The sequence below is a fragment of the Zalophus californianus genome, chromosome 14 (assembly GCF_009762305.2).
Source record: "Zalophus californianus isolate mZalCal1 chromosome 14, mZalCal1.pri.v2, whole genome shotgun sequence".
In the NCBI taxonomy this organism is placed as follows: Eukaryota; Metazoa; Chordata; class Mammalia; order Carnivora; family Otariidae; genus Zalophus; species Zalophus californianus.
In genome coordinates this window covers 6,560,613-6,584,681 of record NC_045608.1, presented here as the reverse complement: position 1 = coordinate 6,584,681, position 24,069 = coordinate 6,560,613, and the positions used below count along the sequence as shown (strand labels likewise).

Sequence of the window (24,069 nt, the reverse complement as noted above, 5' to 3'; positions counted from 1 at the left end):
CCAGAGGCTAAATTCAGTCTTCAGGCTGGTGTCCTTTCAGCAACAGACTCTATGCAATAATATACAATAAGCAGCTACCATGAAAAAGAGCTTCCCTTACAAACCATTCAATTATCTTTCCACTCCTGTATTCCTTACAGGGCCCTGAGTGATCTGGCCCATGCACAGCTCCCAACTTCATCTCATCCCTCTCTACCCCTCACTCAGTGCACACCAGCCTCGCTGGCCTCTATCTTTTCCCTGAGCATGCCAAAACTGTCTTGCACCTCAAAAGCTTTGTCCTCACTGTACCCTCTACCTGGAAAGTTCTCTCTCCAACTCTTATCATGGCTTCTGGCCCTTCTTGCAATTTCAGCTTAACTTCTCAAAGTTTCCCAAACCACCTCACATTTGGTTGTTCTCTCTCTAAACGTCATCCTGTGTATTGCCTTCATAGCCTTTACCACAATCAGAGAGCATCTCGTTTGTTCACTTTGTTAACCTGTCTCCAGCACCTGGGACACAGTGCCAAGGAAAGAGTGGGCACTCAGATATACAGTCTAAGTGGGTGTATAAAAATGTGAACTTCAGGGGCGCCTGGCTGGCTCAGTCAGTGGAACATGCAGCTCTTGATCTTGGGGTCATAAGCTTGAGCCCCATGTTGGGGGCAGAGTTTACTTAAAAAAAAAAAAAGTGAATTTCAAGCTGATTTTTTTTCCAGAGGCCCTTCAGATTAAAGCCAGTTTAATAACCGTAACAGAGCAGAATTAAATTGAAAGCTATATAACAGTATTAAAGCAAAGGAAGTAAAAACTCTCAGGATTGGAAAAGGAAACCTTCAAATTGAAACAGAGCAGTACTGACAGGAAGTATTAATTCTAAATCAACTAACTTCAGGATAAGGTAGGCTACATCAAATTCAGTTCCTTATCTTCTCAACTTTTTATCTATAATATGAAGTATCTTAATCAAAACAAAAAAGAAATCAGGCAACAGTTTTCTTATTAAGTTATACTAACTTAAATACTTTAGGAGTTATTTTAACCTGATAAAGTTATTAGTCACACAGAACTAAATGACAACAATGACAGAATAACATACATAACAACAACAAAAAAACAAAAATGGGTTATTATGTGACACACTTAACGTTAATCATATCCTTATTATCATTTTCTCATTTAAGATATGAATAGAGCTTACTCAGGATATAAACTGGTAGAGATTTTGTTATGCCTAGTCAGATTTTGTATTTTAATTTTCAATAAACATATTTAAGAATATAATAATGCAGCAAATATTATTCACATAATTATTAAGGACTATAATTCATTTCTAACTAAAATTATATGACCTGCATTTTACATACTTTTAGAGGACTTGGGCATCTCATTAAAGCCTTCCCCTGCAAACAGCTTTTGATGCTATTAGCCTGAAAGGGGTTTCTATAGTCTGGCCTTGTAAATAACCCATTGGCTTTGACATCCTAGGCCTGATTCCCAGCTCCCCACTAACAACCTGTGTGGTGGTCCTCAACAAGTAAATTTCATTTGTGCTTATGAATTTATAAAATGGGAAGAGTAACACCTCATAGGTGGCTGGGAGGATTAAATTTTAAATTCAAATATGATGCATGTGAAGCAGCGATCCCAATGGGGGGAACTACATTTTGAAAAACTGAGGTCACGGCTGTCACAAAGATAGCGAGGGCACTACCAGCACTCAGTGGGTCCAGGGAAACAATCAAAGGATGGTCCCCAACAATGAAAAACTGTCCTGGGTCCACTTTATATTATTATAAAAATACCATATATTTTGCACAGCTTTCAAATCATCAAACTGTCCAGGAATCCAACTACAAAGATGTTACGTTTGTTTCAGAACTCGGTCAGAAATTGGTCACCATTTCAGAAAATCATGTCACCAAATGCAGTGCTAGATCATCAGTACAACACAGTTGTATCAGTCCATGTCTATAGCTGCTGCCTTCCCGGTGAATCTACGTATCAACACCAGACTTTTCTTCTACTGTGGATGCGCCTGAGCAAATACCTGTTTTTGTATTATAAGTAACTTTTATTCCTCCTCTTTATCACAGTTAAGAGGATGATTGTTTTTACAGTAGGTACAGGCAAGATGTATCTGCGAATTTCATTTAAGTTGATGTTACTTTAAAAATTGTAAAATATAACTGTAAAATGTAAATTAGTAAACTGTAAAATTATAAAATGAGGGCTTTAGGTCTAATAAGGTTGAGTGCCACTGACAAAAAGTGTCTAGTATACTGCTTAGACACTCAATAAGTGGTACACTTACAATAACCACTATCACATAATAATTACTCTTACATAATCAGTAGTGCTAAATAGTTAAAATGCAAAAATAATGAATTAAGACAAATTAGCTAATAATGTGCTTTAAAAATTCACCATCACAGAAATATTAGCAACAGCAAGCATTTAAGTATTTCTATATAAAAGTGTTAAACTTTATTTTCCATGAATCAAAATACATAACCTTCTCAAGTTTAAGTGATGATAAACTTCAGAATTCCAGGAAAGAGGTTTTAGAAAGAAAGAAATCAGATCTCCAGAGCTCTGAGCTCCATGAAAGGTTTTACGTTTTGCTTTAATAACATAGATTAATCCCTTACAAATGGTAGAAATCAGACAAAATGTTAGTATTCCAAAAAGAGATGAAAACATGAAATTCAGGGAAAAGAGTCAGGAATAAGACTTGCACAATCCATACCCCTCCCATTCTTCCTAAAATGCTACACAGTAAAACAGAGGATTTTGTTTTTGTATGCTACAAAACATACTAATAAATTGGAGAGACTTTACTGAAATGACCAGAAGGATATTTCATATTCTGTCAAAGAAATATCTTAAGAAACTATTCACTGAACAATCAATTACATGTCTACATTACAAAAATTAGGTAGCCAATTAATATTAAACATAATGTTATATCACAGATGAGGAGAAAGGGTGTAAAGAAACTGGCTCAAATGTCAAGGTGTAAATAGCTGGTTGGTATGCTGGCTTATAAAAATCTGTATCTTAAATTCACAAATATATTCTGATTCCAAGATGCTGATTTCAAGTATTAAAAGTAACAATTTCTAGTTAAACATGAATTTGCCAGGAGAGCAATACCTTATTTTTTTTTAAAAGCATGCTAGTTCAGGTTCATAAGCTAATGGATAAGTATATTAAAGTAAACATTTCACAAAACATTCCATTTTTAATTGTCTCGTTTTACAGGTCTCTTGCATTAGCATATACTGATTATTATATGGAAAAAACACAAAAATTGTAAAAACTTAAAACTCAACTTTCTTGGGCACCTGGGTGGCTTAGTTGGTTAAGCATCTGCCTTTGGCTCAGGTCATGATCCCGGGATCCTGGGATCGAGTCCCATATCAGGGCTCCCTGCTCAGTGGGGAGCCCGCTTCTCCCTCTCCCTCTGCCCCTCCCCCTGCTCATGCTCTCTCTCAAATGAATTAAAAAAAAATTTTTTTAAATAAATAAATAAAAACTCAATTTTCTTAAAGTCTGCAGTAACAGTTATTTTTATAACTTCAATGATTATGGATAATGAATACAAAAAATTACTTAGGGGCGGCTGCTACTGAATCCTTAAAGCAGGTATTCTTTCATTCCACTTATACATTTTGAAAATAACACAAATAATGGTTTTAAGAGTATGATAAATATTTTTAAAAATTTAATAAAAAATACATTTACTAAAATCTGTTCCCTAAAGAATTTAATAATAATAATGTTTTATACATTTTTATAAGGTATTACCAAATCTAGCCTTGGAAAAATCCAACTTGGGCATTATTCTGTGAAACAAAATTTACATATATGTATTCTTTTAACTGCTAAATTTTATATCACAGTTTAACCTATGGACCAAAGAAACACAATTCTGAAAAACCAATATAATTCAATGTATCACAACTAAATGTGATAAGGCATTACAAACAGAAGTCTTAATTTATGAGTAGAGCATTCAAAATATTTCAAAGAGGATTTAGGTTTTTCAAAATAACAATTCTGTTACTTAAAACATTAGAATTAGTAACAATATTAATAATTTTGGAATTCTCACTTCTCTGAACAAAGCTAATATTTTAGTTGACATTTAAAATGTAAATTAGTGTCCAATCACTAATATTTGTTCAAACATACTCTTGATCATCTTTTTCATTTGTTCAATGTTGTTCCCCAATTACTGTACTTGACCACTTTAGCAATAAGAATCATGCTCTTTAGGATATCAATTTCTAATAATTTAGAGTTTATTAGAGGCACATTTACAAATATATTTTTTAAAATTCCACAAATAAAACAAAACTAGATACCTCACAGTTTTTCCAAAGTTCCGAATCAGTCCTTCCACTGTTTTGTAGCTCTTGCATTAAAGAGGTTAAGACTTCAACTGTACCTTGAATTACAGATGGTCTGGTCTTCCCTGAGAAAGAGGATACCCCATTTGTACTAAGGTGGGGACTACTTCTGTTGAAACATAAATAATTCAAATGGTTTCCTTCATTCTACCAAAGTGTTGAATATTTCAGCAGTTCAAGTTTAGCAGAGCAGTACAAAACCACTGATATTTAATCCTTCTTAATGGTACCTCGTTTGTTGAAAATCTGATCACGTTTGTCCACAAAAGGAAAATAGCAGTAAAAAGACACCACTTATTTTTTTAAAGAACCCAACAGAAAGACCTTCTCCAGAAGTTGGAGCACACTCCAAAGCACCAGCAGAAAATAAAAGTTTCTGCTATACGATAAGAAAAAGGTCCAGCTTCTCCAATCTAAATCATTCCAGAGGATTATTTTGCTCTACTGTAAGAACAGTCCTTTTTTTGTAGTGGGGTTTCTTTCTCCACTGCCCAGAATTGCAGTCAAGTCTTGTTAATTGGATCCCCCTAATTTGGTGTGATAAGCTGATGCTTATCTTTACGCGATCTTTGAATAAAAGTTGTGCCAAGCAAATTAGCAGCAAATATTCAGGACTTATTTAGACTATTCATTGTGTAAAATAGCACTGATTCTTTCCAGGAGGACTGCTTTCCCAAACTTGAGAGGAAGTTATTTCAGATTTGCTTTAGAAAAACACAAAGCATAATTAAGGACAATAAACTCTGTTCAAATTCCAGTCTAAGAGGTCATTTTCATTTATTTATTGATACCCTACATTGTTTCACAAAGAGTTCATTAAAAAAAAAAAACAACACTGATGAAAATAACAGAAAAATGGTAACAAATAGAATCAGAGAAAGATTAATAAAAACTCAAGGGAAAGAAGAACATACATGTTGTCCATAAGGGGTTACACAGTTGTGTAATAAGTCTAAATTTGACTGATTTCACTGCCAGTCACAATGAAAAGGGAGACAAGTTCAGTTACATAATCTTCATTAGAAGGGCACATTTAGGGGGTGCAGGGCTGGCTCAGTCAGTGGAGCATGTGGCTCTTGATCTTGGGGTGGTGAGTTTGAGACCCACGTTGGGGGTAGAGATTGCATTTTAAAAATTTAAATAAGGGCGCCTGGGTGGCTCAGATGGCTAAGCGTCTGCCTTCGGCTCAGGTCATGATCCCAGGGTCCTGGGATCGAGTCCCGCATCGGGCTCCCTGCTCCTTGGGAGCCTGCTTCTCCCTCTGCCTCTCTCTCTCTCTCTCTCTGTCTGTCTCTCATGAATAAATAAATAAAATCTTTAAAAAAAAAAAAAGATTTAAAAAAAAAAATAAAAATTTAAATAAAATAAACAAACAAATAAATAAATAAATTTTTAAGTAAAATCTTAAAAAAATAAAAAGGGAGGGCACATTTAGGTTCCCCCAGGCAAATTATGTTCTAAAAGGGACTTCTTCAAAGGGGCCACCGAGTGATACAAGAAACAAACTTTCAGTGCGTGGGTACAAATTACAAAGGCAGGCATCTCTCCTGGACCATTTCCCACACACATTCCCCCCTTTCACCTTGCTTTCTCATTTTATATGTTCTTGTAAGCTGCCTTAAATTCCTCCTGAGGAGGGCAGAGAATAAACAAACTTTTTAAAGAATTAATGAATTTATTTATTATACACAATCTCTTCAAGATCTATTATTATGCACAATTTTTTCAAGATCTACTGTGTTTAAAGACCTTTGACCCTTTACCAGTAGGACCCAGACTGCTGTATTTTTGCTTCCTTGTACCTGCTTATTATAGCTGGTCGCCTCTCTGACGGGTTTTGCCTCTTTGCTGTCTTTAAGCTACGAGAAATTTAGAAATCTAATAATCACGTTTGTCAGATTATATACAAAATGAGAGCAATGAGGCTCTGATTAAAAACAAACCAAAGGGGAGCCTGGGTGGCTCAGTCATGAAGCGTCTGCCTTCGGCTCAGGTCATGATCCCAGGGTCCTGGGATCGAGCCCCGCATCGGGCTCCCTGCTCCGCGGGAAGCCTGCTTCTCCCTCTCCTCCTGCTTGCACTCTCTGTCTCTGTCTCTCTCTCTCGAATAAATAAATAAAATCTTAAAAAAAAAAAAAAGTTATTTTTCACAATGTTCCCCATGCAAAAGTACATTATCTGTGGGAGAAATGAAAAACAGGGAAAGGCTGAAACTATTCTTTTTCTTTTTTTTTTAAAGATCTTATTTATTTATTCGAGTGAGAAAGCACAAGTGGGAAGCGGGGAGAGGGAGAAGCAGGCTCCCTGCTGAGCAGGGAGCCCTGATGCGGGCCTCGATCCCAGGACCCCGGGATCATGACCTGAGCCGAGGGCAGACGCTTAACGACTGAGCCACCCAGGCGCCTCCCCCCTGAAAACTATTCTTAACTAGTCCCAGAACAGCTCCTGTTTGAGGGTTGTCATCATTGTTTAAATAGAACAAATAATCACGACACTACTTGGATAAACTACACAAGTAAGCTTATTTTGATTTGTTGTTACATTAAAAAAAAAATCTATCTATCCCATTCTTACCTATTAGTATTTAAGTTCAGTCCAAAAGAATGGGGAGAATTTTTTATATCAGATTCTACAGAAGATGAAGATTTTCGTAAGGGTTTCACCAAATCAGTATCTTCCATAGTGTACAGAAACTGTTATACTCTCTTATTGGAAAATGTAGGTTCTTTCAATGTTTGAAGAAACTGAATCCGAGTCATCTTCAGATGCTTCATCGTCTACAGGCATTTTCAGATGCTAACATTCAGAACTGTGAAATATCCTAAGCTCCCAAGAGAGTCTGAAAATGAATGGAGGAAAAAATACTATAAAAAGCCACTAAACCTAGCAACTGTCTTTTCACTACTTTGGAAACCTTGATCCTTTTAAACAAATCTACATTAAGAACAGCAACATTATTTACAATAGTCCAAATGCAGAAACAACCCATGTGTCCATCAACTGATGAATAGGTAAATGTGAAATATACATATAATGGAGTATTTCTCAGCCATAAAAAGGTACAAAATACTGATACATACTACAATGTGGATAAACACTAAATTATTATGTTTAAGTAAAAGCTCAGCAAAAGATCACCTAGTGTATGATTCCATTTATGTGAAAAATCTAGAAGAGCTAATCTCTTGAGACAGAAAGTAGATTTATGGTTGCCAGAAGTTGGGGGAAGGAGACAATGGCAGTGACCAAAAAGGGGTATGGAGTGTCTTTTTGGGGTTAATTGTTGAATTACAAAGTGGTGATGGCTGCACAACCCATCTGTGAATATACTAAAAACCTATGAATTGTACACTTTAAAAGGATGCATTTTATGTTATGTGAGTTTTTTTTTTGAAGTGAACATAACCTCATGATTTTATTGTCTTCGTAATATTAACAAAATATGAAGCTTAGAACTGGATCACTTGGCCCTTTCTCTTCTTATCTCCTCCCAGTTCAAAATGCTTGCATTTCTTAATAGCCAGCATTCTCTTAGATCTGCAATTGGGCTCAACACATTCAAGCCTCAGCACAATCTTCTTTGTAGTTTTAGCCTTTTTCCGGAATATCGGCTTAGTCTGCCCGCCATAGCCACTCTGCTTCCTGTCATAACGCCGCTTTCCCTGGGCATAAAGAGAATCTTTGCCCTTCTTGTACTGTGTCACTTTGTGGGGCTGGTGCTTGCCACACTTCTTGCAGAAAGTCCGGCGGGTTTTAGGAACGTTCACCATATTTGCGAGAGCGCTATCGGCACGGAAAGTGTTATGTGAATTTTATCTCAAAAAATCTACAATAAGAGTGATTTGCGAAAGTAGCATCATCTTTTCCAGGTAGTATTTCAGAATTTTGTTGTGTTTAATTATTAGGATTCTAGACACAATTCTACTATGTAACAATTGGAATACTTAGATGCTTTGTTCATTTGTTTAATAAGTTCTACCAAGGCTCCATACTTGTTGGTTTATACTTCGAATAGATAAATTGGAACTACTTAGTATTTAATTTAGTATTAAACATAGCAAAATAAATGGTGGTTTTCTCCATTGGCTGGAAGGCAGGGTGGAAGAAACGCATTTTGCACTACCATAGCCTTTACTACTCTATGGATGTATGACTTGTTTAAAAACAAACTATTTGCCGGGTCAACTAAAAATAACTGCTTAATTGATGCAGGTTAACTGATGCTAGGTGTGTGTACAGAGACAAATTGGCTATAATAAATCAAACACCATGCTTCCTTCTTAGGGAATTCATGTATTTTTTTTTTTTAAGTGAAGGAGCAAGAGAAGAAGAAAATAAAAAAAAAATCGAGGGCGCCTGGGTGGCTCAGTTGTTTGGGCGACTGCCTTCGGCTCAGGTCATGATCCTGGAGTCCCAGGATCGAGTCCCACATCGGGCTCCCTGCTCAGCGGGGAGTCTGCTTCTCCCTCTGACCTTCCTCTCTCTCATGCTCTCTACCATTCTCTCTCTCTCTCAATAAATAAATAAATAAATAAATCTTTAAAAAAAAAAATCGATGCTGCTTACAAGATACAAACTTTAGGGAGTGCGAAGAGAGGAAAATGATCTATTCTGATTCCACTAAGGTTTCCACTTCCTAGGCCTGGTTTAGAAAGCACAACCTTCAAAAAACAGCAGCTCTTAAAGGAACCCTTTCCTTCAGGGGGAAAGGTTTTGTCAAAGCCAAGGGTAACAGGACCTACCTAAATGGATTTCTCCCCAAGGGCTCAGCCCATCGCCAACCACAAATGGGGTATTGAAAAAGTCTGGGGCTGCACCTTCCAAGTGGCAACGAAAATAGCTGGATTCAAATCACCCTGCTCTTCTACGGGGAAACACACACTCTCCAGGGACGTGGATCTGCAATCCCATCTATTATTTCCCCCCCTCTCCCGGCCGAGGTAGTCCGGATGCAGAAGATGCAGATGGAAAAACTACTTGAGATGCAAAGATGCTTCTCCAGTGGAGGGGCGGGGGGGTAAGGGGAGGGAATAAGGAAGGGGGCAGAAACCCCCGACCTAAATGCAAAATTAAAAAAAAAAAATACACACATACACACACAATATAAAACAAAACTCGATGGACAATGGATATAAGCACAGAGCCATTTTTATATTTCCCGGTAACGAAATGTCACGCTCTTTGTCCCCACGACACCCAGTAAAAAAGAAAAAGGGGGGGGAAGGTCGCTGGGGGGGGGGGCGGAGACCAGATCGGGGTCTGCTGATACTATATAAAAGTTAACCCGGCGCTGCGCTCTGCCGGGAGCCCGAGGGCGTAAGGAAGAGAGGATTGCAGAGGTTTTGAGGCCAGATCCCGACATCCTCGCCCTCACAGCCAGACCTCAATTGCTGGTGGTGGCTCTCGGGTCAAAGGCGAGGGAAAACCACCGAATGCAGCCGCCTAAACCGGAGGCAGCAAAGAGGCGAAAGAAAAAGCCGCCGTTCCAACAACTACAATCGTGATTCCCAAAGTAAACCAAGGAAGACCGTCAAAAAAAAAAAAAAAAGAGAAGAAAAATCCCACAGGCCCCCCGCCCCTGGGGAAGAGGCGCTCTGCGATTGGGCCCCCCGGGTGTCACTCAAGGGCACTGAGTCTAGAAAAGGCACACGGCCACGAGCAAAGCCCCCCACACACCGGAGGGATGCAATGGGGGGCCCGTGCGTCGTCTGGTCGTCGTCCTCTCCGCCCTGGATCCATCAGCACCCTTGGGGTTCTGCTAAGGCCGTGTCTTCCAAGCCTCGTCCCCCTGCCCCCCGTTGGCCGACGGCTCCCCGCAGGCCGGCGACCGCTTACCTGGCCGCTGCTCCCACAGACGATGTCAGGGTCGGGCGAGCGGCCTCTCGCGACCGTTAAACTCGAGGGAGCGTGCGCGCGCCCGGCACCTTGCCTGCGATTGGCTGTTTGAAAGGGGGCGGAGACGGCCGAACCGCGACACGCGCGTCGGCCGCCCCTTTCCCTTCCCGCCCCTCGCGCAAAAGAGGGAGGTCCGACGCCTGGGAAACGGAGGGAGGCGGGGCTGATGTCACGTTCTCTGGTCTGATTGGTTCTCTGGGAGTCGGCTGATGGCACGCGAAAAGAAGCCTCCGCTTACCGCATGCGCAGTTGGTAAGAATGAGCCTGGGGCAAGTGAGGGAAGCGGAGGCGGGAGTACGGCGCGTGCGCAGACCCAGGAGCGCATTTGTGATCCACCTTCTGCAGTGGTTCGGGTTACCCCAGAACGTTGCGGGTGGGAGGTCAGCGTTGAGGCCAGGTAAGCGTCCGTGGAGAATCCGGTCACCCGCGGTTGTCATGGTTGTCATGTTCCATGTCAAGGACTATGGAAAGAGGACTGGGAGCTGGGACGCCTGACTTTCCCAGCTTGCGACCCTGAGTCGCGCAGCCAATTGACCTGAAGCCCCGCTGGCCCAGACCCCGAGCTAAGTTTTCTCTGCACCTGGTTTACCCTAGGGGTAAACCTGCTGGGGGTCGGCCCAGGGGGTTCTTCAAGGACCTGGATGGGGAGGGGAGCACAGCCCAGCGGCTTGGAGAAAACAGTTGCACCAAGGCCCAAGAAGAAATGGAACATCTTCATTTACTTTGTTCTACGGAGCTCTTAGCACGCCGCAGGTGCTGTTTTAGGCCCGCACATAGCAGGTGTCAGCATTGCTCTTGCCAGGCCTTTGGAAGGACCACAGAGAATACGTGTCCCTCCCTGTGGGCCCCAGGCCATTTCATTCTCTCTGTTCAGTTCACATTTTTTTAAAAGATTTTATTTATTTATTTGACAGAGAGAGAGAGCAGGAACACAAGCAGGGGGAGTGGGAGAGGGAGAAGCAGGCTTCCCGCTGAGCAGGGAGCCCGATGTGGGACTTGATCCCAGGACCCTGGGATCATGACCTGAGCTGAAGGCAGACGCTTAACGACTGAGCCACCCAGGCGCCCTCAGTTCACATTCTTAAGACTAGTTGACCTTTAAAGCCAGCTCTTAGATTGCCCTCCAAGGGTCCTGGGCCCAAAGTAAAGGAATTTCGCTGGCCCTATCATGTAGATGTGGCTGAGAAGCCAGGACACGCGATATATTGGCAGGAATGACAGATCTGCGAGGCATTCCGTCTCATCTGAGCCTAACAATCGTGTCTCAAACAGTAAAAATTTAGTCTGTATCCAAAACCCCATCTGTGTATGGAAGATCTCAAGCTTAAATAAATTTAATCCACACCCCCCCCCATTGTGTGAGTCCCATCAGGCAATAGTATGCTCTTGTAATACCTAACCAAAATCAAACTAATTTTAAGCACATGGCTCTGATTTCACTGACCATGTTTCAAGCCCAACAACAACAACAAAAAAGTTTTATCACTAATTTCAGTTGGTCACAAAATCCATTATTTGAGACATCCTTTACACTTAGAAGAACTGAGAAGTGTGAATTACTGAGACATCTCCAAGCAGACAGAGTTGGGTTTCCTTACAAGAAAAATAACCCCTAAATCGAGTACTAGTGATTATTTCTCAACCATGTAAGGGGCAGGAGATGTTCACTTTTGACTACAAAATCAGATGGTTTCTGTTCAGTTTGAACATGTAGATTTTTGGTTTTTTGTTTTTAGGTGTGCGGTTTTAGGTAACTTTTTATCTGTTAATGTCTTAATAAACCAACGTATTCAGGAATGCTATTCTGGTTAACCAAGTTATCTTGTTAATGAAGTGATGTGGTAAAATATTTTGGTAAGGTTGCTCACACCATATTTCGTAGGTTAGGCTCTTTGGAAGGGTCGTAATTGAAAAAAAAATCAATGGAAATTGCCTTTGACTCTTTGGACTAAAGAGAAAAAAAGTATCTTTTTTTTTAAAGATTTTATTTATTTATTTATTTAATTGACAGAGAGACAGTGAGAGAGGGAACACAAGCAGGGGGAGTGGGAGAGGGAGAAGCAGGCCTCCCACCAAGCAGGGAGCCCAATGTGGGGCTCGATCCCAGGACCCTGGGATCATGACCTGAGCCGAAGGCAGTCGCCTAACTGAGCCACCCAGGTGCCCCAAAAAATACCTTTCTCAAAGCTTTATAAACAGCTAAAAAGGTAGTTTTTAAAGTCCATAGACTTTTTTTTAAGATTTTATTTATTTATTTGACAGAGAGACACAGCGAGAGAGGGAACACAAGCAGGGGGAGTGGGAGAGGGAGAAGCAGGGCCCCCCCCCCCCCCCCCGCGGAGCAGGGAGCCCGATGCAGGACTCGATCCCAGGACCCTGGGATCATGACCTGAGCTGAAGGCCGACCCTAAACGACTGAGCCACCCAGGTGCCCCCATAGACATTATTTCTGAGTACAGCAAACAGAAGTAGTAGGCTTCAGAAGTTCCAGTAAATGTGTTAAGTACAATCGCTATTCATCTAATCGAAACCTACCTTCCATCCTGGAGATTTTGCACTACTTGTATGCAAACTGACACCGCTATTTTATGGCCTTTTATGATGGTATGATTACTATGATTTTCTTTATTATAACATCAAATTGCCTAAGTATCTCTTTGACCTTGAAGGCTTCGAACTGACTTTTGAGTGGAGATCTTTCACATTGATGGGGATAAGACCATGCTGGGCAGTGATAATGGCTAATAATGGCTTGCGGCATTTGCTGTCTCTCAGCCCCAGCATTGCTACTCTTGATTGTTATGTCCAAACTGTTTATCATTTGGGGGGGCCAGTTCTCCACAGCGGGGGGAGGGGGATAAAGAGGAACTCTAAAACTTTAAATGTATAGTTTAATCATTAAACGTGAAATCATCAGACGTATATTAAAATATAAATTTTGTCTTCTTTCTTGTCCGAAATGATTTTTCTTACTCTATCAGATAATCCCTAAAGATCTCCATGTTTAAACCAGGACTTGCTTGGATGAAGGGGGTGTTTATCTTTCATTGTGAGCCTGCTAGAAAGTCAGACTGTATTCTTGGCATCATAATTATCTCCTTGGCACCTGATTTCATAGAACACAATTATGACCTCACCAAATAGCATATCTTTGGTAATTTCATGGTTTTCAAGTACTTCTTAAATTGGACCATACCAAATGAAATAATTTGCAGGTCACTCTTCTAGATGCCTTTTCACTCTGTGCTCTAAAACAAGTCTACGAAGGGGCGCCTGGCTGGCTCAGTCGGAAGAACATGTGACTCTTGATGTCCAGGTCATAAGTTTGAGCTCCACATTGGATAGAGATTACTTAAATAATTCATTTATTTTTTTTTAAAGATTTTATTTACGGATTTGAGAGAGAGAGAGAGCAAGCACAAACAGGGGGAACGGCAGAGGGAGAGAGAAGCAGACTCCCCGCCGAACAGGGAGCCCAATGTGGGGCTCGATCCCAGAACCCTGGGATCCTGACCTGAGCCGAAGGCAAATGCTTAACCAGCTGAGCCACCCAGGTGCCCCTTACAGGCTTTAAAAAACAAACAAACAAACTGGGGTACCAGGGTGACTCAGTCGGTTAAGCATCTGCCTTCGGCTCAGGTCACGATCTCAGGGTCCTCGGATTGAGCCCCACATCGCAAGTCTGCTTCTCCCTCTCCATGATTTCTCTCACTTTCACTCTCTCTCAAATAAGTAAAATCTTTATATATCAAAAAAAAAATAAAAAGCCTATGAAATAATCAGTTTCACATTAGGTTTCTGGGATAAGACCACAATTTATATGGTGTGTTAGTCGAAGGCTCTTCAGCTTTATAGTTTAGGGACCCCAAGTATCCCTCAGGGCTTTAGGTTTGCGGAGACATGTACGTTTTTTTCTTAGCCTCGGTGGTCTTACCTCCACTTTACAGATGAGACGTGGCCAGAATTGCACAGTGAGTAAATCATGAAGCCAAGATACTGACTACAGAGCAGTGTGGCCTTTCAGGGACAAAAAAAAAAATGAGAAGAACGTTCCAAAAGAGAAAGTTGAGGAAAATGAGCTAACACTTTTAAGAAGGTGGGGACAGGACAGATCTAGAGCCGTTATGAAAGGTAAAAGTAGAAAGGATAAGTTTAGTATAAAAAATGGAATACCTAATGTTCTTCCAAGTCTTCCTGAGATAATCCCTTTTCTTTATTTGTGTCAAATACAATAATGTATTTGAAAGTGCTTTGCAAGCATTTAGGTCCTAAACAAATATAAGGTATAGAGGCATTGAGAAGTTAAGGACATGTGGAGTGTTATTACTGCTGCTTTTTTTTTTATGTGTTTCTGTCTTATTTTAACGGTGTAGTTGATAAATTCTAAAGTTCCTGTTAGAATGCCATAAATAGAAGAAAATCACAGTGATGCACACAAATAGGGCAGGTGTAATTCTCTGTGGATTCAGAGTTTTCTGTATATATAAAAAAAAAGCAACCCTGAATGGGGTGTTAGTGTTGTATGAATAGAAAGCTTTTCTCTTTATCTACTTCATTAGTTGTCTCTTGAACTCTGCAGCAGGGAGCCTATTAAATTGAGACCAGACCCAGAGCAGTCTCCAGCGTGGCATTTCCTGCTCAATCTATGATGTTTGTCTGATTTGAGAAATAATTCTCTGCCAACACTTTCTGTGACTGAAAGGTGCTTTATCTTCAGAACGAACCGCCAAGCCCAGGAAAGGACTTGGTCTGTTTCAGACCTGAGCCGCAGCCCCTGGAGGTTCTGTTCTGGGAGGTGATCCAGCCCTCGAAAGGACTCCAGACCAACCAGAACAGGAGGATGAGCTAGACCGAGGAGGCGGGAAACGGCTGCTTTGTCTTAACTCCCATCTTGCAGGGAGCAAGCACCAAAACATACTATGAAACATGGACTATGGGGGCACCTGGGTGGCTCATTCGGTGAAGTGTCTGCCTTCGGCTCAGGTCATGATCCGGGGTCCCAGGATGGAGCCCCGCATCAGGCTCCCTCTCTCTCTGCTGCTCCCCCTGCGTGTGCACTCTCTCTCTAATAAATAAACAAAGTCTTTAAAAAAATAAAATAACATGTTTATTTAAAAAAAATTAAAAACATGGATTATGCTTCAGCATTTCTCAGAAAATCATTCTCTCACTTAGCTTCTGGTGCCATCAGCTGGCCATTTTGTCTTTTGAAAGCTGCACCATTTGCACATCAGCCTGTCTGAGTCCAGTGTCTGGTCCTTCACCACCGATTAGGTCATTGTTTTGAGACCTGTCCCTTTATCTCCTACTGTGGAAGGAGAAACAGGACCGTGACCAAGCACGCAATCAGCACTCCAGAATGCTGGCCTCAACTTCTTAAATAGAGGAAACAACAGCTTTTAAAAAGTGTCTGTCCCAGAAGCTGGAAGAACTAGCTTAATTCCTACGTTCTAGGACAAGGCTTCTCAGACTTTGGAAGTGTGCTTCTGAGTCACTTACGGATCTTCATAAAAGGCAGGTTCTCATTTAGGAAGTCTGGGGTAGGGCCCGAGAGCCTTCATTCCTAACGAGCTCCCAAGTGGTTCTGTCGCCGCTACTCTGTGGACCATAATGAGGAGCAAGATTCTGGAGCTACATTGTCTGATACGATAGCGTTGAAGACACCCCAGATTTTGAAGGCTTCATATAAAAAATAAAATATCACAATAATTTTTATATTGATTGCACATTGAAATAATATTTTGGATATACTGGGTTATATATTAAAGTATTTTTTAAAGATTGATTTATTTATTTTTAAAGATTTTATTTATTCATTTGACAGAGCACAAGCAGGAGGAGAAGGAGAGGGAGAAGCAGGCTCCCCGCTGAGCAGGGAGCCCGACATGGGACTCGATCCCAGGACCCCGGGATCATGACCTGAGCCAAAGGCAGACACTTAACTGACTGAGCCACCCAGGTGCCCCAAGATTTATTTATTTTAGAGAGAATGCATGAAAGCACCTTTCAGTCACAGAAAGTGTTGGCAGGGGGCGGGGCAGGGGAAGACCCGCCGCTGAATGTGGAGCCCGAATGGGGGCTTGAGATTATTACAACCCTGAGATTATGACCTGAGCTGAGATCGAGAGTCAGACACTTAACCGACTGGGCGACCCATGCACCCCTAAAGATTTTATTTTTCAGTCATCCCTGCACCCCACGTGGGGGTCGAACTTACAAGCCCGAGATTGACAGTCACATGCTCCACCAACCAGCCAGGTGCCCCTCTTTTTACTGTTTTTAAGGTGACTACTAGAAAATTTAGAATTTCACACATGCCCTACATTATGTTCATATCGGACGATGCTGTTCTAGAACACTAATGTAATAGGAACATCATTGGTGTTCTTTTTTTTCAGTTGACCCCATTCCTCAGTCCCCTTGTTACCCGTTTCCCCTTCTGTTAGCGCAGTTCATTATTTGTATCATTCTTCTCTCTGAATGTCTGCTGTTCCCACCATTACTCTCCTCCCCACCTTCCTCTTCTCCATCTTTGCCATCGGTGTTCTGGGGCTTCCGTCCAGTCGTCCAGCAGTCCTGAGAGCCACCACAAAGGCAAGCAGCTTTGCTCAGAGCTTTTGGCCATGAAACTCAAAGTGTGGTCCCTGGAGGCAAGAGCCTCACTGGGAGCTGGTTAGGAATGCAGAGTCTCTGGCCCCACCCAGACCCGTTGAAGGAGGCTTCTATTTAACAGAACCCCCAGGGGATTTGTCTGCTCCTGGAAATGTGCGTGGCGAGGGCTTTGCCAGTCACCTTTCCTAAAGCAACCCCATTTCAGTTCATCTCTACATCTGTTCCTTCGGTTGGATTTGATGAAGTCTCTACGAGGCTGAGATAACCCTAAAAGTTGTGGCTCAGAGAAACTATCAATCTCTCTCAAAAAAAAAAAAAAAAATATATATATATATATATATATACACACACATATAGTTAAGCAGTGAATTTTGGGCACATGACATTCAGAAGGTGAGTCCAGAGATTGAAATCCTATGACTTCCTGCAAATAGATTGAGATAACCTCTCTCTCAGAGACACATGACCATGCCCCCCCCCCCCCCCCCCCGGTCTCAGGAGCGTTAGAGCTGCTGGGGAAATGGACCTCACCCTGTTGCCTCTAGTTTACATCTGATGGCTGCAGTCACTGGCCACGATCCGAGCTCAACATACACCATCCCTGCAGCCAGACATCTTCTTAGGCGTGGGTTGACTGCGGGGGCCTGAGGAGGGAATGTGTGGTGGCTGGCTCCAGGTCAGGAAAGGGGGCACCTACCAGAATACAGGCCCCGAGTCCCGGTACCAAGCCCTCCAAGTGACTTAGGGGCCCAGCAAGTCACAGAGGCACTGCTCTGTGGCCTGTTCTCCATCCTGGGCTATTAGCATGGATCGCATTTGGGGGCATCTTTAATTTCTCTTTTATGCCACAGGCTCACTGGGGTCCCCAAGGCCCATGCCTGGCACAGAATAGATGTTGAAAATACTCATTGAGGACGCCTGGGTGGCTCAGTTGGTTAAGCGACTGCCTTCGGCTCAGGTCATGATCCTGGAGTCCTGGGATCGAGTCCCGAATCGGGCTCCCTGCTCAGCAGGGAGTCTGCTTCTCCCTCTGACTCTCCCCCTCTCATGCTCTCTCTCTCTCTCTCTCAAATAAATAAAATCTTTAAAAAAAAAATACTCACTGAACAAATTAGCATTCCCTTTTGTAAAGTCCTAACACCCAGCATCTCTGACTTGGCCAGTGGGCAGGGATGGGGACAATGAGAGGCCTTAAGCCAAACGGCAATCAGGCTGTTCAGCGGAGATGCGTCCTCAGAGGAAAAGCAGGGCTGAGGGGAAGTGAGGGTGGAGAGCCAGCCCCGAATCGAGGCACACGCTCACAGAAAGGAATTGGGGCACACTGTCATGACTCCCGGTTTCCCCTTACCAGCACTTCTTGTCACCATTTTCCTGTGGCTCTTTTTTAATGTCACGATGAGCTCTAATTTGAGCCGCTTTTATTGTCCCCCGGAGACTTTTGAGTTGCTCTGTGGGTATCACAAAACCTGAAACCCAATCCATATATCCTGGGCTTTGGGGAAGTGGGACCATGGGTGCACGGGTCATTTTGAGCAGTTGTTGGAGTAGAGCCAAAGCTCCCAGAGATACGGCAAGTATTTGAGAATCGCCCGATCGGCTGTTGGAATTAGCCGTTAAGCAAAACAGTCAGTAACTGAACACTGGGGACCTTCTTGAACTCCATTTGGGTGGGAGGCCTTCCAGTGTGCGTGTCAGCCCCGAACTAGGACAGAAAGGTAGAGAGTTGAAACACAGCGGGCCAGGGACAAAGCAGCTGATAGAGGCACTCTCCTCTCCGCCCTTTGTCTGGGAGTTTCGCCTCGTCTCAGACTCACTTCCTTTCTTTGTCGCTGCACTCTATTCCAGTGCTGTCCTGCCCGGTCGGATTTACCAACTAGCGGAAGAGAAACCCCAAGGGAGGCCCCGGGCTTGCGTTCCGTAATGAATCTGATCCAGGTACTCTGATGCTGTCTGGTACACAAAGGAATCCTGTTCTATGGATTGAAAGCAGAAATAAGGGAAGGGACATTTTGGACATTGACTCGGGTCTCATTCACTTAATCATTTACAGGGGAGCGGATTCTTTGTTGTAGCAATCTCAGAAAAGCGCCGGTGTTTATCATTTGTCTTTTCCCGAGTGTACTTCCGAAAGACTTGACACACAATAAACAAAACCTAAACCTTTTCTAAAGCGCCACTTTCCCTGGCATGCTCTGTTTCAAAATCGAGCCCTCCACAGCCACCGAGCATCTTACCAACACCACGTTAATTGTCACCCCCCTGGGACTGACACACTTCCTGAATGCCACACTTTTCGGAAAGAAGTTACGAGTTTAGGCCATCACGTCCGTCACAGAATTGAAAATGAGCATTGGCATCAGGCTTGGAAAAGTACATTTCATTGTATTTATTTTCCACAGAGAGGTTAAGAATATGGTATTGTGATTCTAAAGATGACCAGGATCCTCTCAGGACCAGCTAAACTGATTACTCAGAGAGATACCCGTAAAATAACAGAAATGTACATATTGACAAGGCAGCGGTGTCCACTAGCCTGCATCTGTGGTAAGCATCCTCAAAGCTTGTTAGAGACCAGCATGGGCTCATAGAAGTTAGCAGCCAGAACTGACAGGGGGCAAAAGGTAAATGAGCTGAGAGCAAACCTGCTGAAATTATTTGGTGCATGATTAAGCAACTTTGGGCTTAGGGCGCTGGCTTAGGTATACACCACTTCCTACCTAGGTTAGAGACCAGTGGCCCTCAGCTAGAATTTACAGGATTTCAAATGGTAAAAGCAGCTATTTAGAGCCTCAAAGGAAGCAGTTGTTAAAAAGGGCAGTACTTCTGTTTTTAGCACCTACATCATCCTGGATCAAGAAGCATGAAGCGAGGGGCACGTTCATCGTTCCCATAATCCTCCCGAGTGACAGGAATTTTGCTAAAAATCAGTCTCATGCCTTCAAAGGTATTCAACAAAAGCTCTTTCCAGATTTTTTTTTTCCCCTCTGACCTTTAAGCCTGTGCAGGATGGGCGGAGAAGGGCTTGTTCACCCATTTTCCAGGTAAGAAAAGAGGCCCACACTGTGACTTGTCCCGATTGGCACGGGGAGGTCACCCATCTTTGAAAAGAGCTAACACCCGTCAGCTCGTTATGCCTTCCTTCCCTGGAAGAAAGCAAAGGCCCATGGGATTCACCACGTCCTGGTAGCTGTTACTCTCTATACCATTCATTGTTGGCTAGACATTTCAGCCTTCTGCCACGTCTGGAGTAGCTATTTAAATCTAACGGTTAAACACTGCTTTCTCTTTTAAGCATCTTCTCTCTGACTAGACTCTAAGCTCCATGAAGACAGAGGCTCCCTCTCTCCCACCTCGCATCGCTCCCTACACCTCGTGTGGCGTTTTGAACCACGCAGGCACCTTCATAAAGAATCAGTTGATTCGAACGTTCCAGGGATGAGCTCCACTTGGATCATGTTATTGGCAGTGCATCTGAGGGAACAGATGTTCCTATTCAAATCCATGAAACTGGAAACATTAAAAAACAACAATCATGACATTGATTGATAGTGATATTTACTGTGTCAGACCGTGTAAGCTCAGCTATAAAATAGACTTGCATACTGTCATCTTTACATTTGGATTTCAAAGATTCTCAAACGTTTAAATAATGTCGCTTGACTCAGATCCTAATTCTTGCTTGATGCACTGTTTAGTGTTTCTTTATCGAATTACAGCCCTGTTCTTTGGAATGTCACCCTGCCTGAGAAAGCAGCACCTCTGGGTGCTTCGAAGATATTTTCGGTCTGTTACAAGAAACTATTTATCAGCTGGGAGGGCGCACACAGTGAAGATCACGGGAGATGCCCCAAGGCTGCAGAGGGCTGTGCCTAACTTGCTAAATACCTGGGTGGCCCTCGGTGGAACCGGTTTATAAAAGGTTGCCCCAGAACCCTTTAGTGTAATCCTGAGCACGAACGGACCTTCCTGAAAGGCTGTCTTTTTTTTTTCTCCAACTCAGGGCGTGGACGGGCAGAGCTCCTCTGCATGAGTCCCTCGGCCGGCTTCCCCTGGCCTGCAGCCCTGGCCAGAATCTGCGCCGCGCCGCGGGGCCTCCGGCCTCGGGACAAGCAGGCGCTGCTCGCCCCAGCGGCGGCGGTCCCTGCGGTCCAGGCGGCCAGCAGGAAGGACCGCCCCGCTCTGCCTCCCCTGGATGAGATGGATCTTGAAGAGCAGTTTGTGAAAGGGCACGGCCCCGGGGGCCAGGCCACCAACAAAACCAGCAACTGTGTGGTGCTGAAGCACGTCCCCTCGGGCATCGTCGTCAAGGTAGACGTCCCCTCTTTGGTAAACGTCAGTGACACCTGCCCCTTCAGGCACAGCCTTCCCAGGCCTCAGGATAAAAATGCGACGCGGGGCTGCCTGGAGGCGGCTTCCTTCTTTACCTGGAAGCCAGTCTCTGATCAGAGTATCCCCAGCTCTCAACACACCCCGAGCCCCTGGGAGATACTGAAATGCTTTCTCCCATTTCCTGGGTAGTAGGGGGTCCCGCTGGCTCTCAGTGTAGTCCCTTGTGAGTCGCCAGAGGGCCCCGAGAAGGGACAGCAAGGCAGGCTTTCCATATACCAATGACAGGGCAGGCCCCGGTGGGCGCAGCGCCACACGTGGACAGCCGTCACCCTCGCAAGCCCTTCCGCCTTGTCTTCCTCATGGTGCAGGTGTGGATTCAGGCCCAGAGAGGTTAGGTAACTTGCCTGAGATCCTACAGCGGCAGGCGTCGACCCAGGCCAAGCCCAAAGTCTGTGCTCCCAACAACTGTTCTTCACTGCCAAGTTTTTGAGCCAAGAGCCTATCAGTTAAAACCTCAATCGCTTTTCTTTTCCTCCTTGAGAAAAAGTGTCATTTATAAGCCACACGTAAAATTCTGAAACCTGACAGGATTTTTGTTTAACTGTTTTATACACGTACTGCAGATTTGCTTTCAGTACTCTTCTCTCGCTCTCATTTCACAGAATTGTTTTTCGAATAGCTTTGCAACAAGGCACTCGCCCTTAGTAACTCAGGGATGACATAATCAACGGTATGGTTGACTAATAATAAGGATGCTATCTTCCTCCCCGAGACAGAATTTTATGTTTATAAATGGTGCAGACAGAGGGCTTGTTCCCTGGCCACAAGCTAGACATATCAGTTGATATTTTCAAAATTATCTGGGGACTTTAAGTTATCTGAAGGCTATCATTGCTTCTGAACAAAGCAACACTCTTAATTATAAAACCATCACCGAGAAAGCCGCGTAATACAGCTGGGGGGTGCGACAAGGTGGAGGCTGATAAGAGGCAGGAAGGAGGGCGTACGGTCTTCGCTGTCACGGACTCCCTGGGATTCCTGACCAGGGGCCTCGCCTCTCGGGCCCGTCCCCATCTATAGAGCAAATGGGTTGAATTCCACAATTTGAGATCCTGTCCAGAACAAAATTTTCACATTATAAAATATTATCTCTTGCAGTGCCATCAGACAAGATCGGTTGATCAGAACAGAAAGCTCGCTCGGAAAATCCTACAAGAGAAAGTGGATATTTTCTACAATCGTGAAAACAGTCTTGTTTACAAAGAAAAACAGGAGGCAGAGAGGAAAAAGCAAGAGAGGAAAAAAAGAGCAAAGGAAACCCTAGAAAAAAAGAAGCTCCTGAAAGAACTCTGGGAATCCAGTAAAAACGTCCACTGAGAAAGAATCGAAGATGCTTTTCTGTTGTTGTCTTGTTGTTTTTAAGATGTTTACATCCAACGTGGGGCTTTAACTCACAATCCTGATCCCGAGATAAGAGTCACACGCTCTACTGACTGAGCCAGCCAGGCACCCCGGAAGGAATCGCAGATTCTAACTAAAGAGCCTGCCAGATGCAGGACGCCTGGGTGGCTCAGTCAGTTAAGCGTCCGACTGTTGATTTCAGCTCAGGTCATGTTCTCAGTGTCATGGGCTCGAGCCCCACATCAGGCTCCATGCTGGGCACGGAGCCTGCTTGAGATTCTCTCTCCCTTTCCCTCTGCCCCCACACCCCCCACCCCCCCCCCCCGGCTCCACTCTTGCTTGCACACTCCCTCTCTCTGAAAAAATACAAATTTAAAAAAAAGAACCTGCCAGATGCTTCCAAGGAAATGGTAGAGAGTAGCATTCCATCGCAAGCGTTACTCTAGCATTTCTGTATTTCTGACAGACTTAACATTTTAAATCAAAACTTTTTAAATGGCGGACTAAACTGGGATGAATAGAGACGCACATTTTGAGAATAAAACCATAGAGACACACAGAAGACATTACAAAAGGACTGGCTAGCTACTTTTCGTGGGGAGGGAGGGTGGTCGTGATAGGACACCCGGAGGGGCTGTGGATGGCTGACAAAGGGCTTTCTGGACCTGGGGGGGTAGTTAGAAGGATGTCACCATATTTTTTTAAGCTATACATTTGTTTGATTGTCTTGTTTTGTTATCAAAGGTTAAAAATAAGCACTAATAGTAATAAGGAAGGTCCATTTTGGGGGGAAAACTATGGAATGGAGTCAAACATTAGTGGCATTTTTGGGGCACCTGGCTGGCTCAGTCGGTGGAGCATGGGACTTTTGATCTCAGGGTCGTGAGTTTGAGCCCCATGTTGGGCGTAGAGCTTATTTAAAAAAAAAAAAAATACACATGACATTGCCTATGTGTTGATTTATAAGTAGATTTATAAGATGAGTTTCCAGAAACCTGATTTGTGAATTTGCACAATGCCATCACTCAAGCTGGATTTGACCCTACGGTTGTTTGGGGTTTTTAGGCAGAGGTAATAGCTTCGCTTGTCAGAATACATCTGGGGTTCACCCATGAAACGGGAAAAACCATGAGGGGAGAAGGCCACTGTCAAGACAGTCTGCAGTCAAAACCAGCCCATTCGGCAGGCACAGACCGAGTGCCCAGTGCCTGTGTCCGAATACACATTGAAGGCAGCCAGGTAAGGCTCTTCTCACCTCGATGCGAACTGGTCTGGAAGCTTAAGCATTGTGTGCAAGGCTCTGGAGACCGGTCGCAGCATCCAGGACCCGTCCCCATGCGGACCTCCATTCAGAAGGTAGCCAAGCGCCTGGAAGGGTACACGACAAGCAGGTCACGGCGGGAAGAGAAATTTTGGGAGCTGTAGACAGGAGGGAC

At 43.5% G+C, this 24,069-nt stretch overlaps 3 protein-coding genes across 17 annotated transcripts in view; 1 reads left to right on the top strand and 2 right to left on the bottom strand.

The window, feature by feature from the left end:
* Window positions 1-10,415, bottom strand: part of MPHOSPH9 (M-phase phosphoprotein 9) — a 61,747-nt gene extending 51,332 nt beyond the window's left edge. For 5 of the 14 annotated variants that reach the window (XR_003516788.1, XR_003516789.1, XM_027575228.2 and 2 more), the window contains exons 1-3: window positions 10,232-10,412; window positions 6,971-7,235; window positions 4,352-4,505 (exon numbers count right to left, since the gene is read on the bottom strand). Coding sequence is in view for 9 of the 14 variants with exons in the window: in XM_027575228.2 (XP_027431029.1) it covers window positions 4,352-4,505; window positions 6,971-7,077 (261 nt within the window). In the remaining 5 variants the exon portion in view is untranslated. Of the gene's footprint in view, window positions 1-4,351; window positions 4,506-6,970; window positions 7,236-10,231 lie in introns of those variants that run through there. The other 9 variants (XR_003516787.2, XM_027575221.2, XM_027575222.2 and 6 more) reach the window with 8 other exon arrangements.
* LOC113912285 (60S ribosomal protein L36a-like) lies at window positions 7,779-8,186 on the bottom strand. Its single transcript, XM_027575238.1, has one exon. It carries the CDS (start codon window positions 8,164-8,166, stop codon window positions 7,846-7,848), a length of 321 nt encoding a protein of 106 aa, XP_027431039.1. The 5' UTR covers window positions 8,167-8,186; the 3' UTR covers window positions 7,779-7,845.
* Window positions 10,416-10,425: 10 nt separating the features above from the next.
* On the top strand, window positions 10,426-22,616 carry C14H12orf65 (chromosome 14 C12orf65 homolog). 2 transcript variants are annotated; one of them, XM_027575233.1, is made up of 3 exons: window positions 10,426-10,688; window positions 20,904-21,211; window positions 22,391-22,616. In XM_027575233.1, the coding sequence occupies exons 1-3, from the start codon at window positions 10,550-10,552 to the stop codon at window positions 22,607-22,609; spliced, it is 666 nt and encodes a 221-aa protein (XP_027431034.1). In that variant the 5' UTR covers window positions 10,426-10,549; the 3' UTR covers window positions 22,610-22,616. The 2 variants fall into 2 exon arrangements, with proteins under 2 accessions (XP_027431034.1, XP_027431035.1); XM_027575234.1 differs by lacking the exon at window positions 10,426-10,688 and adding an exon at window positions 18,771-18,838.
* Window positions 22,617-24,069: the final 1,453 nt, after the last annotated feature.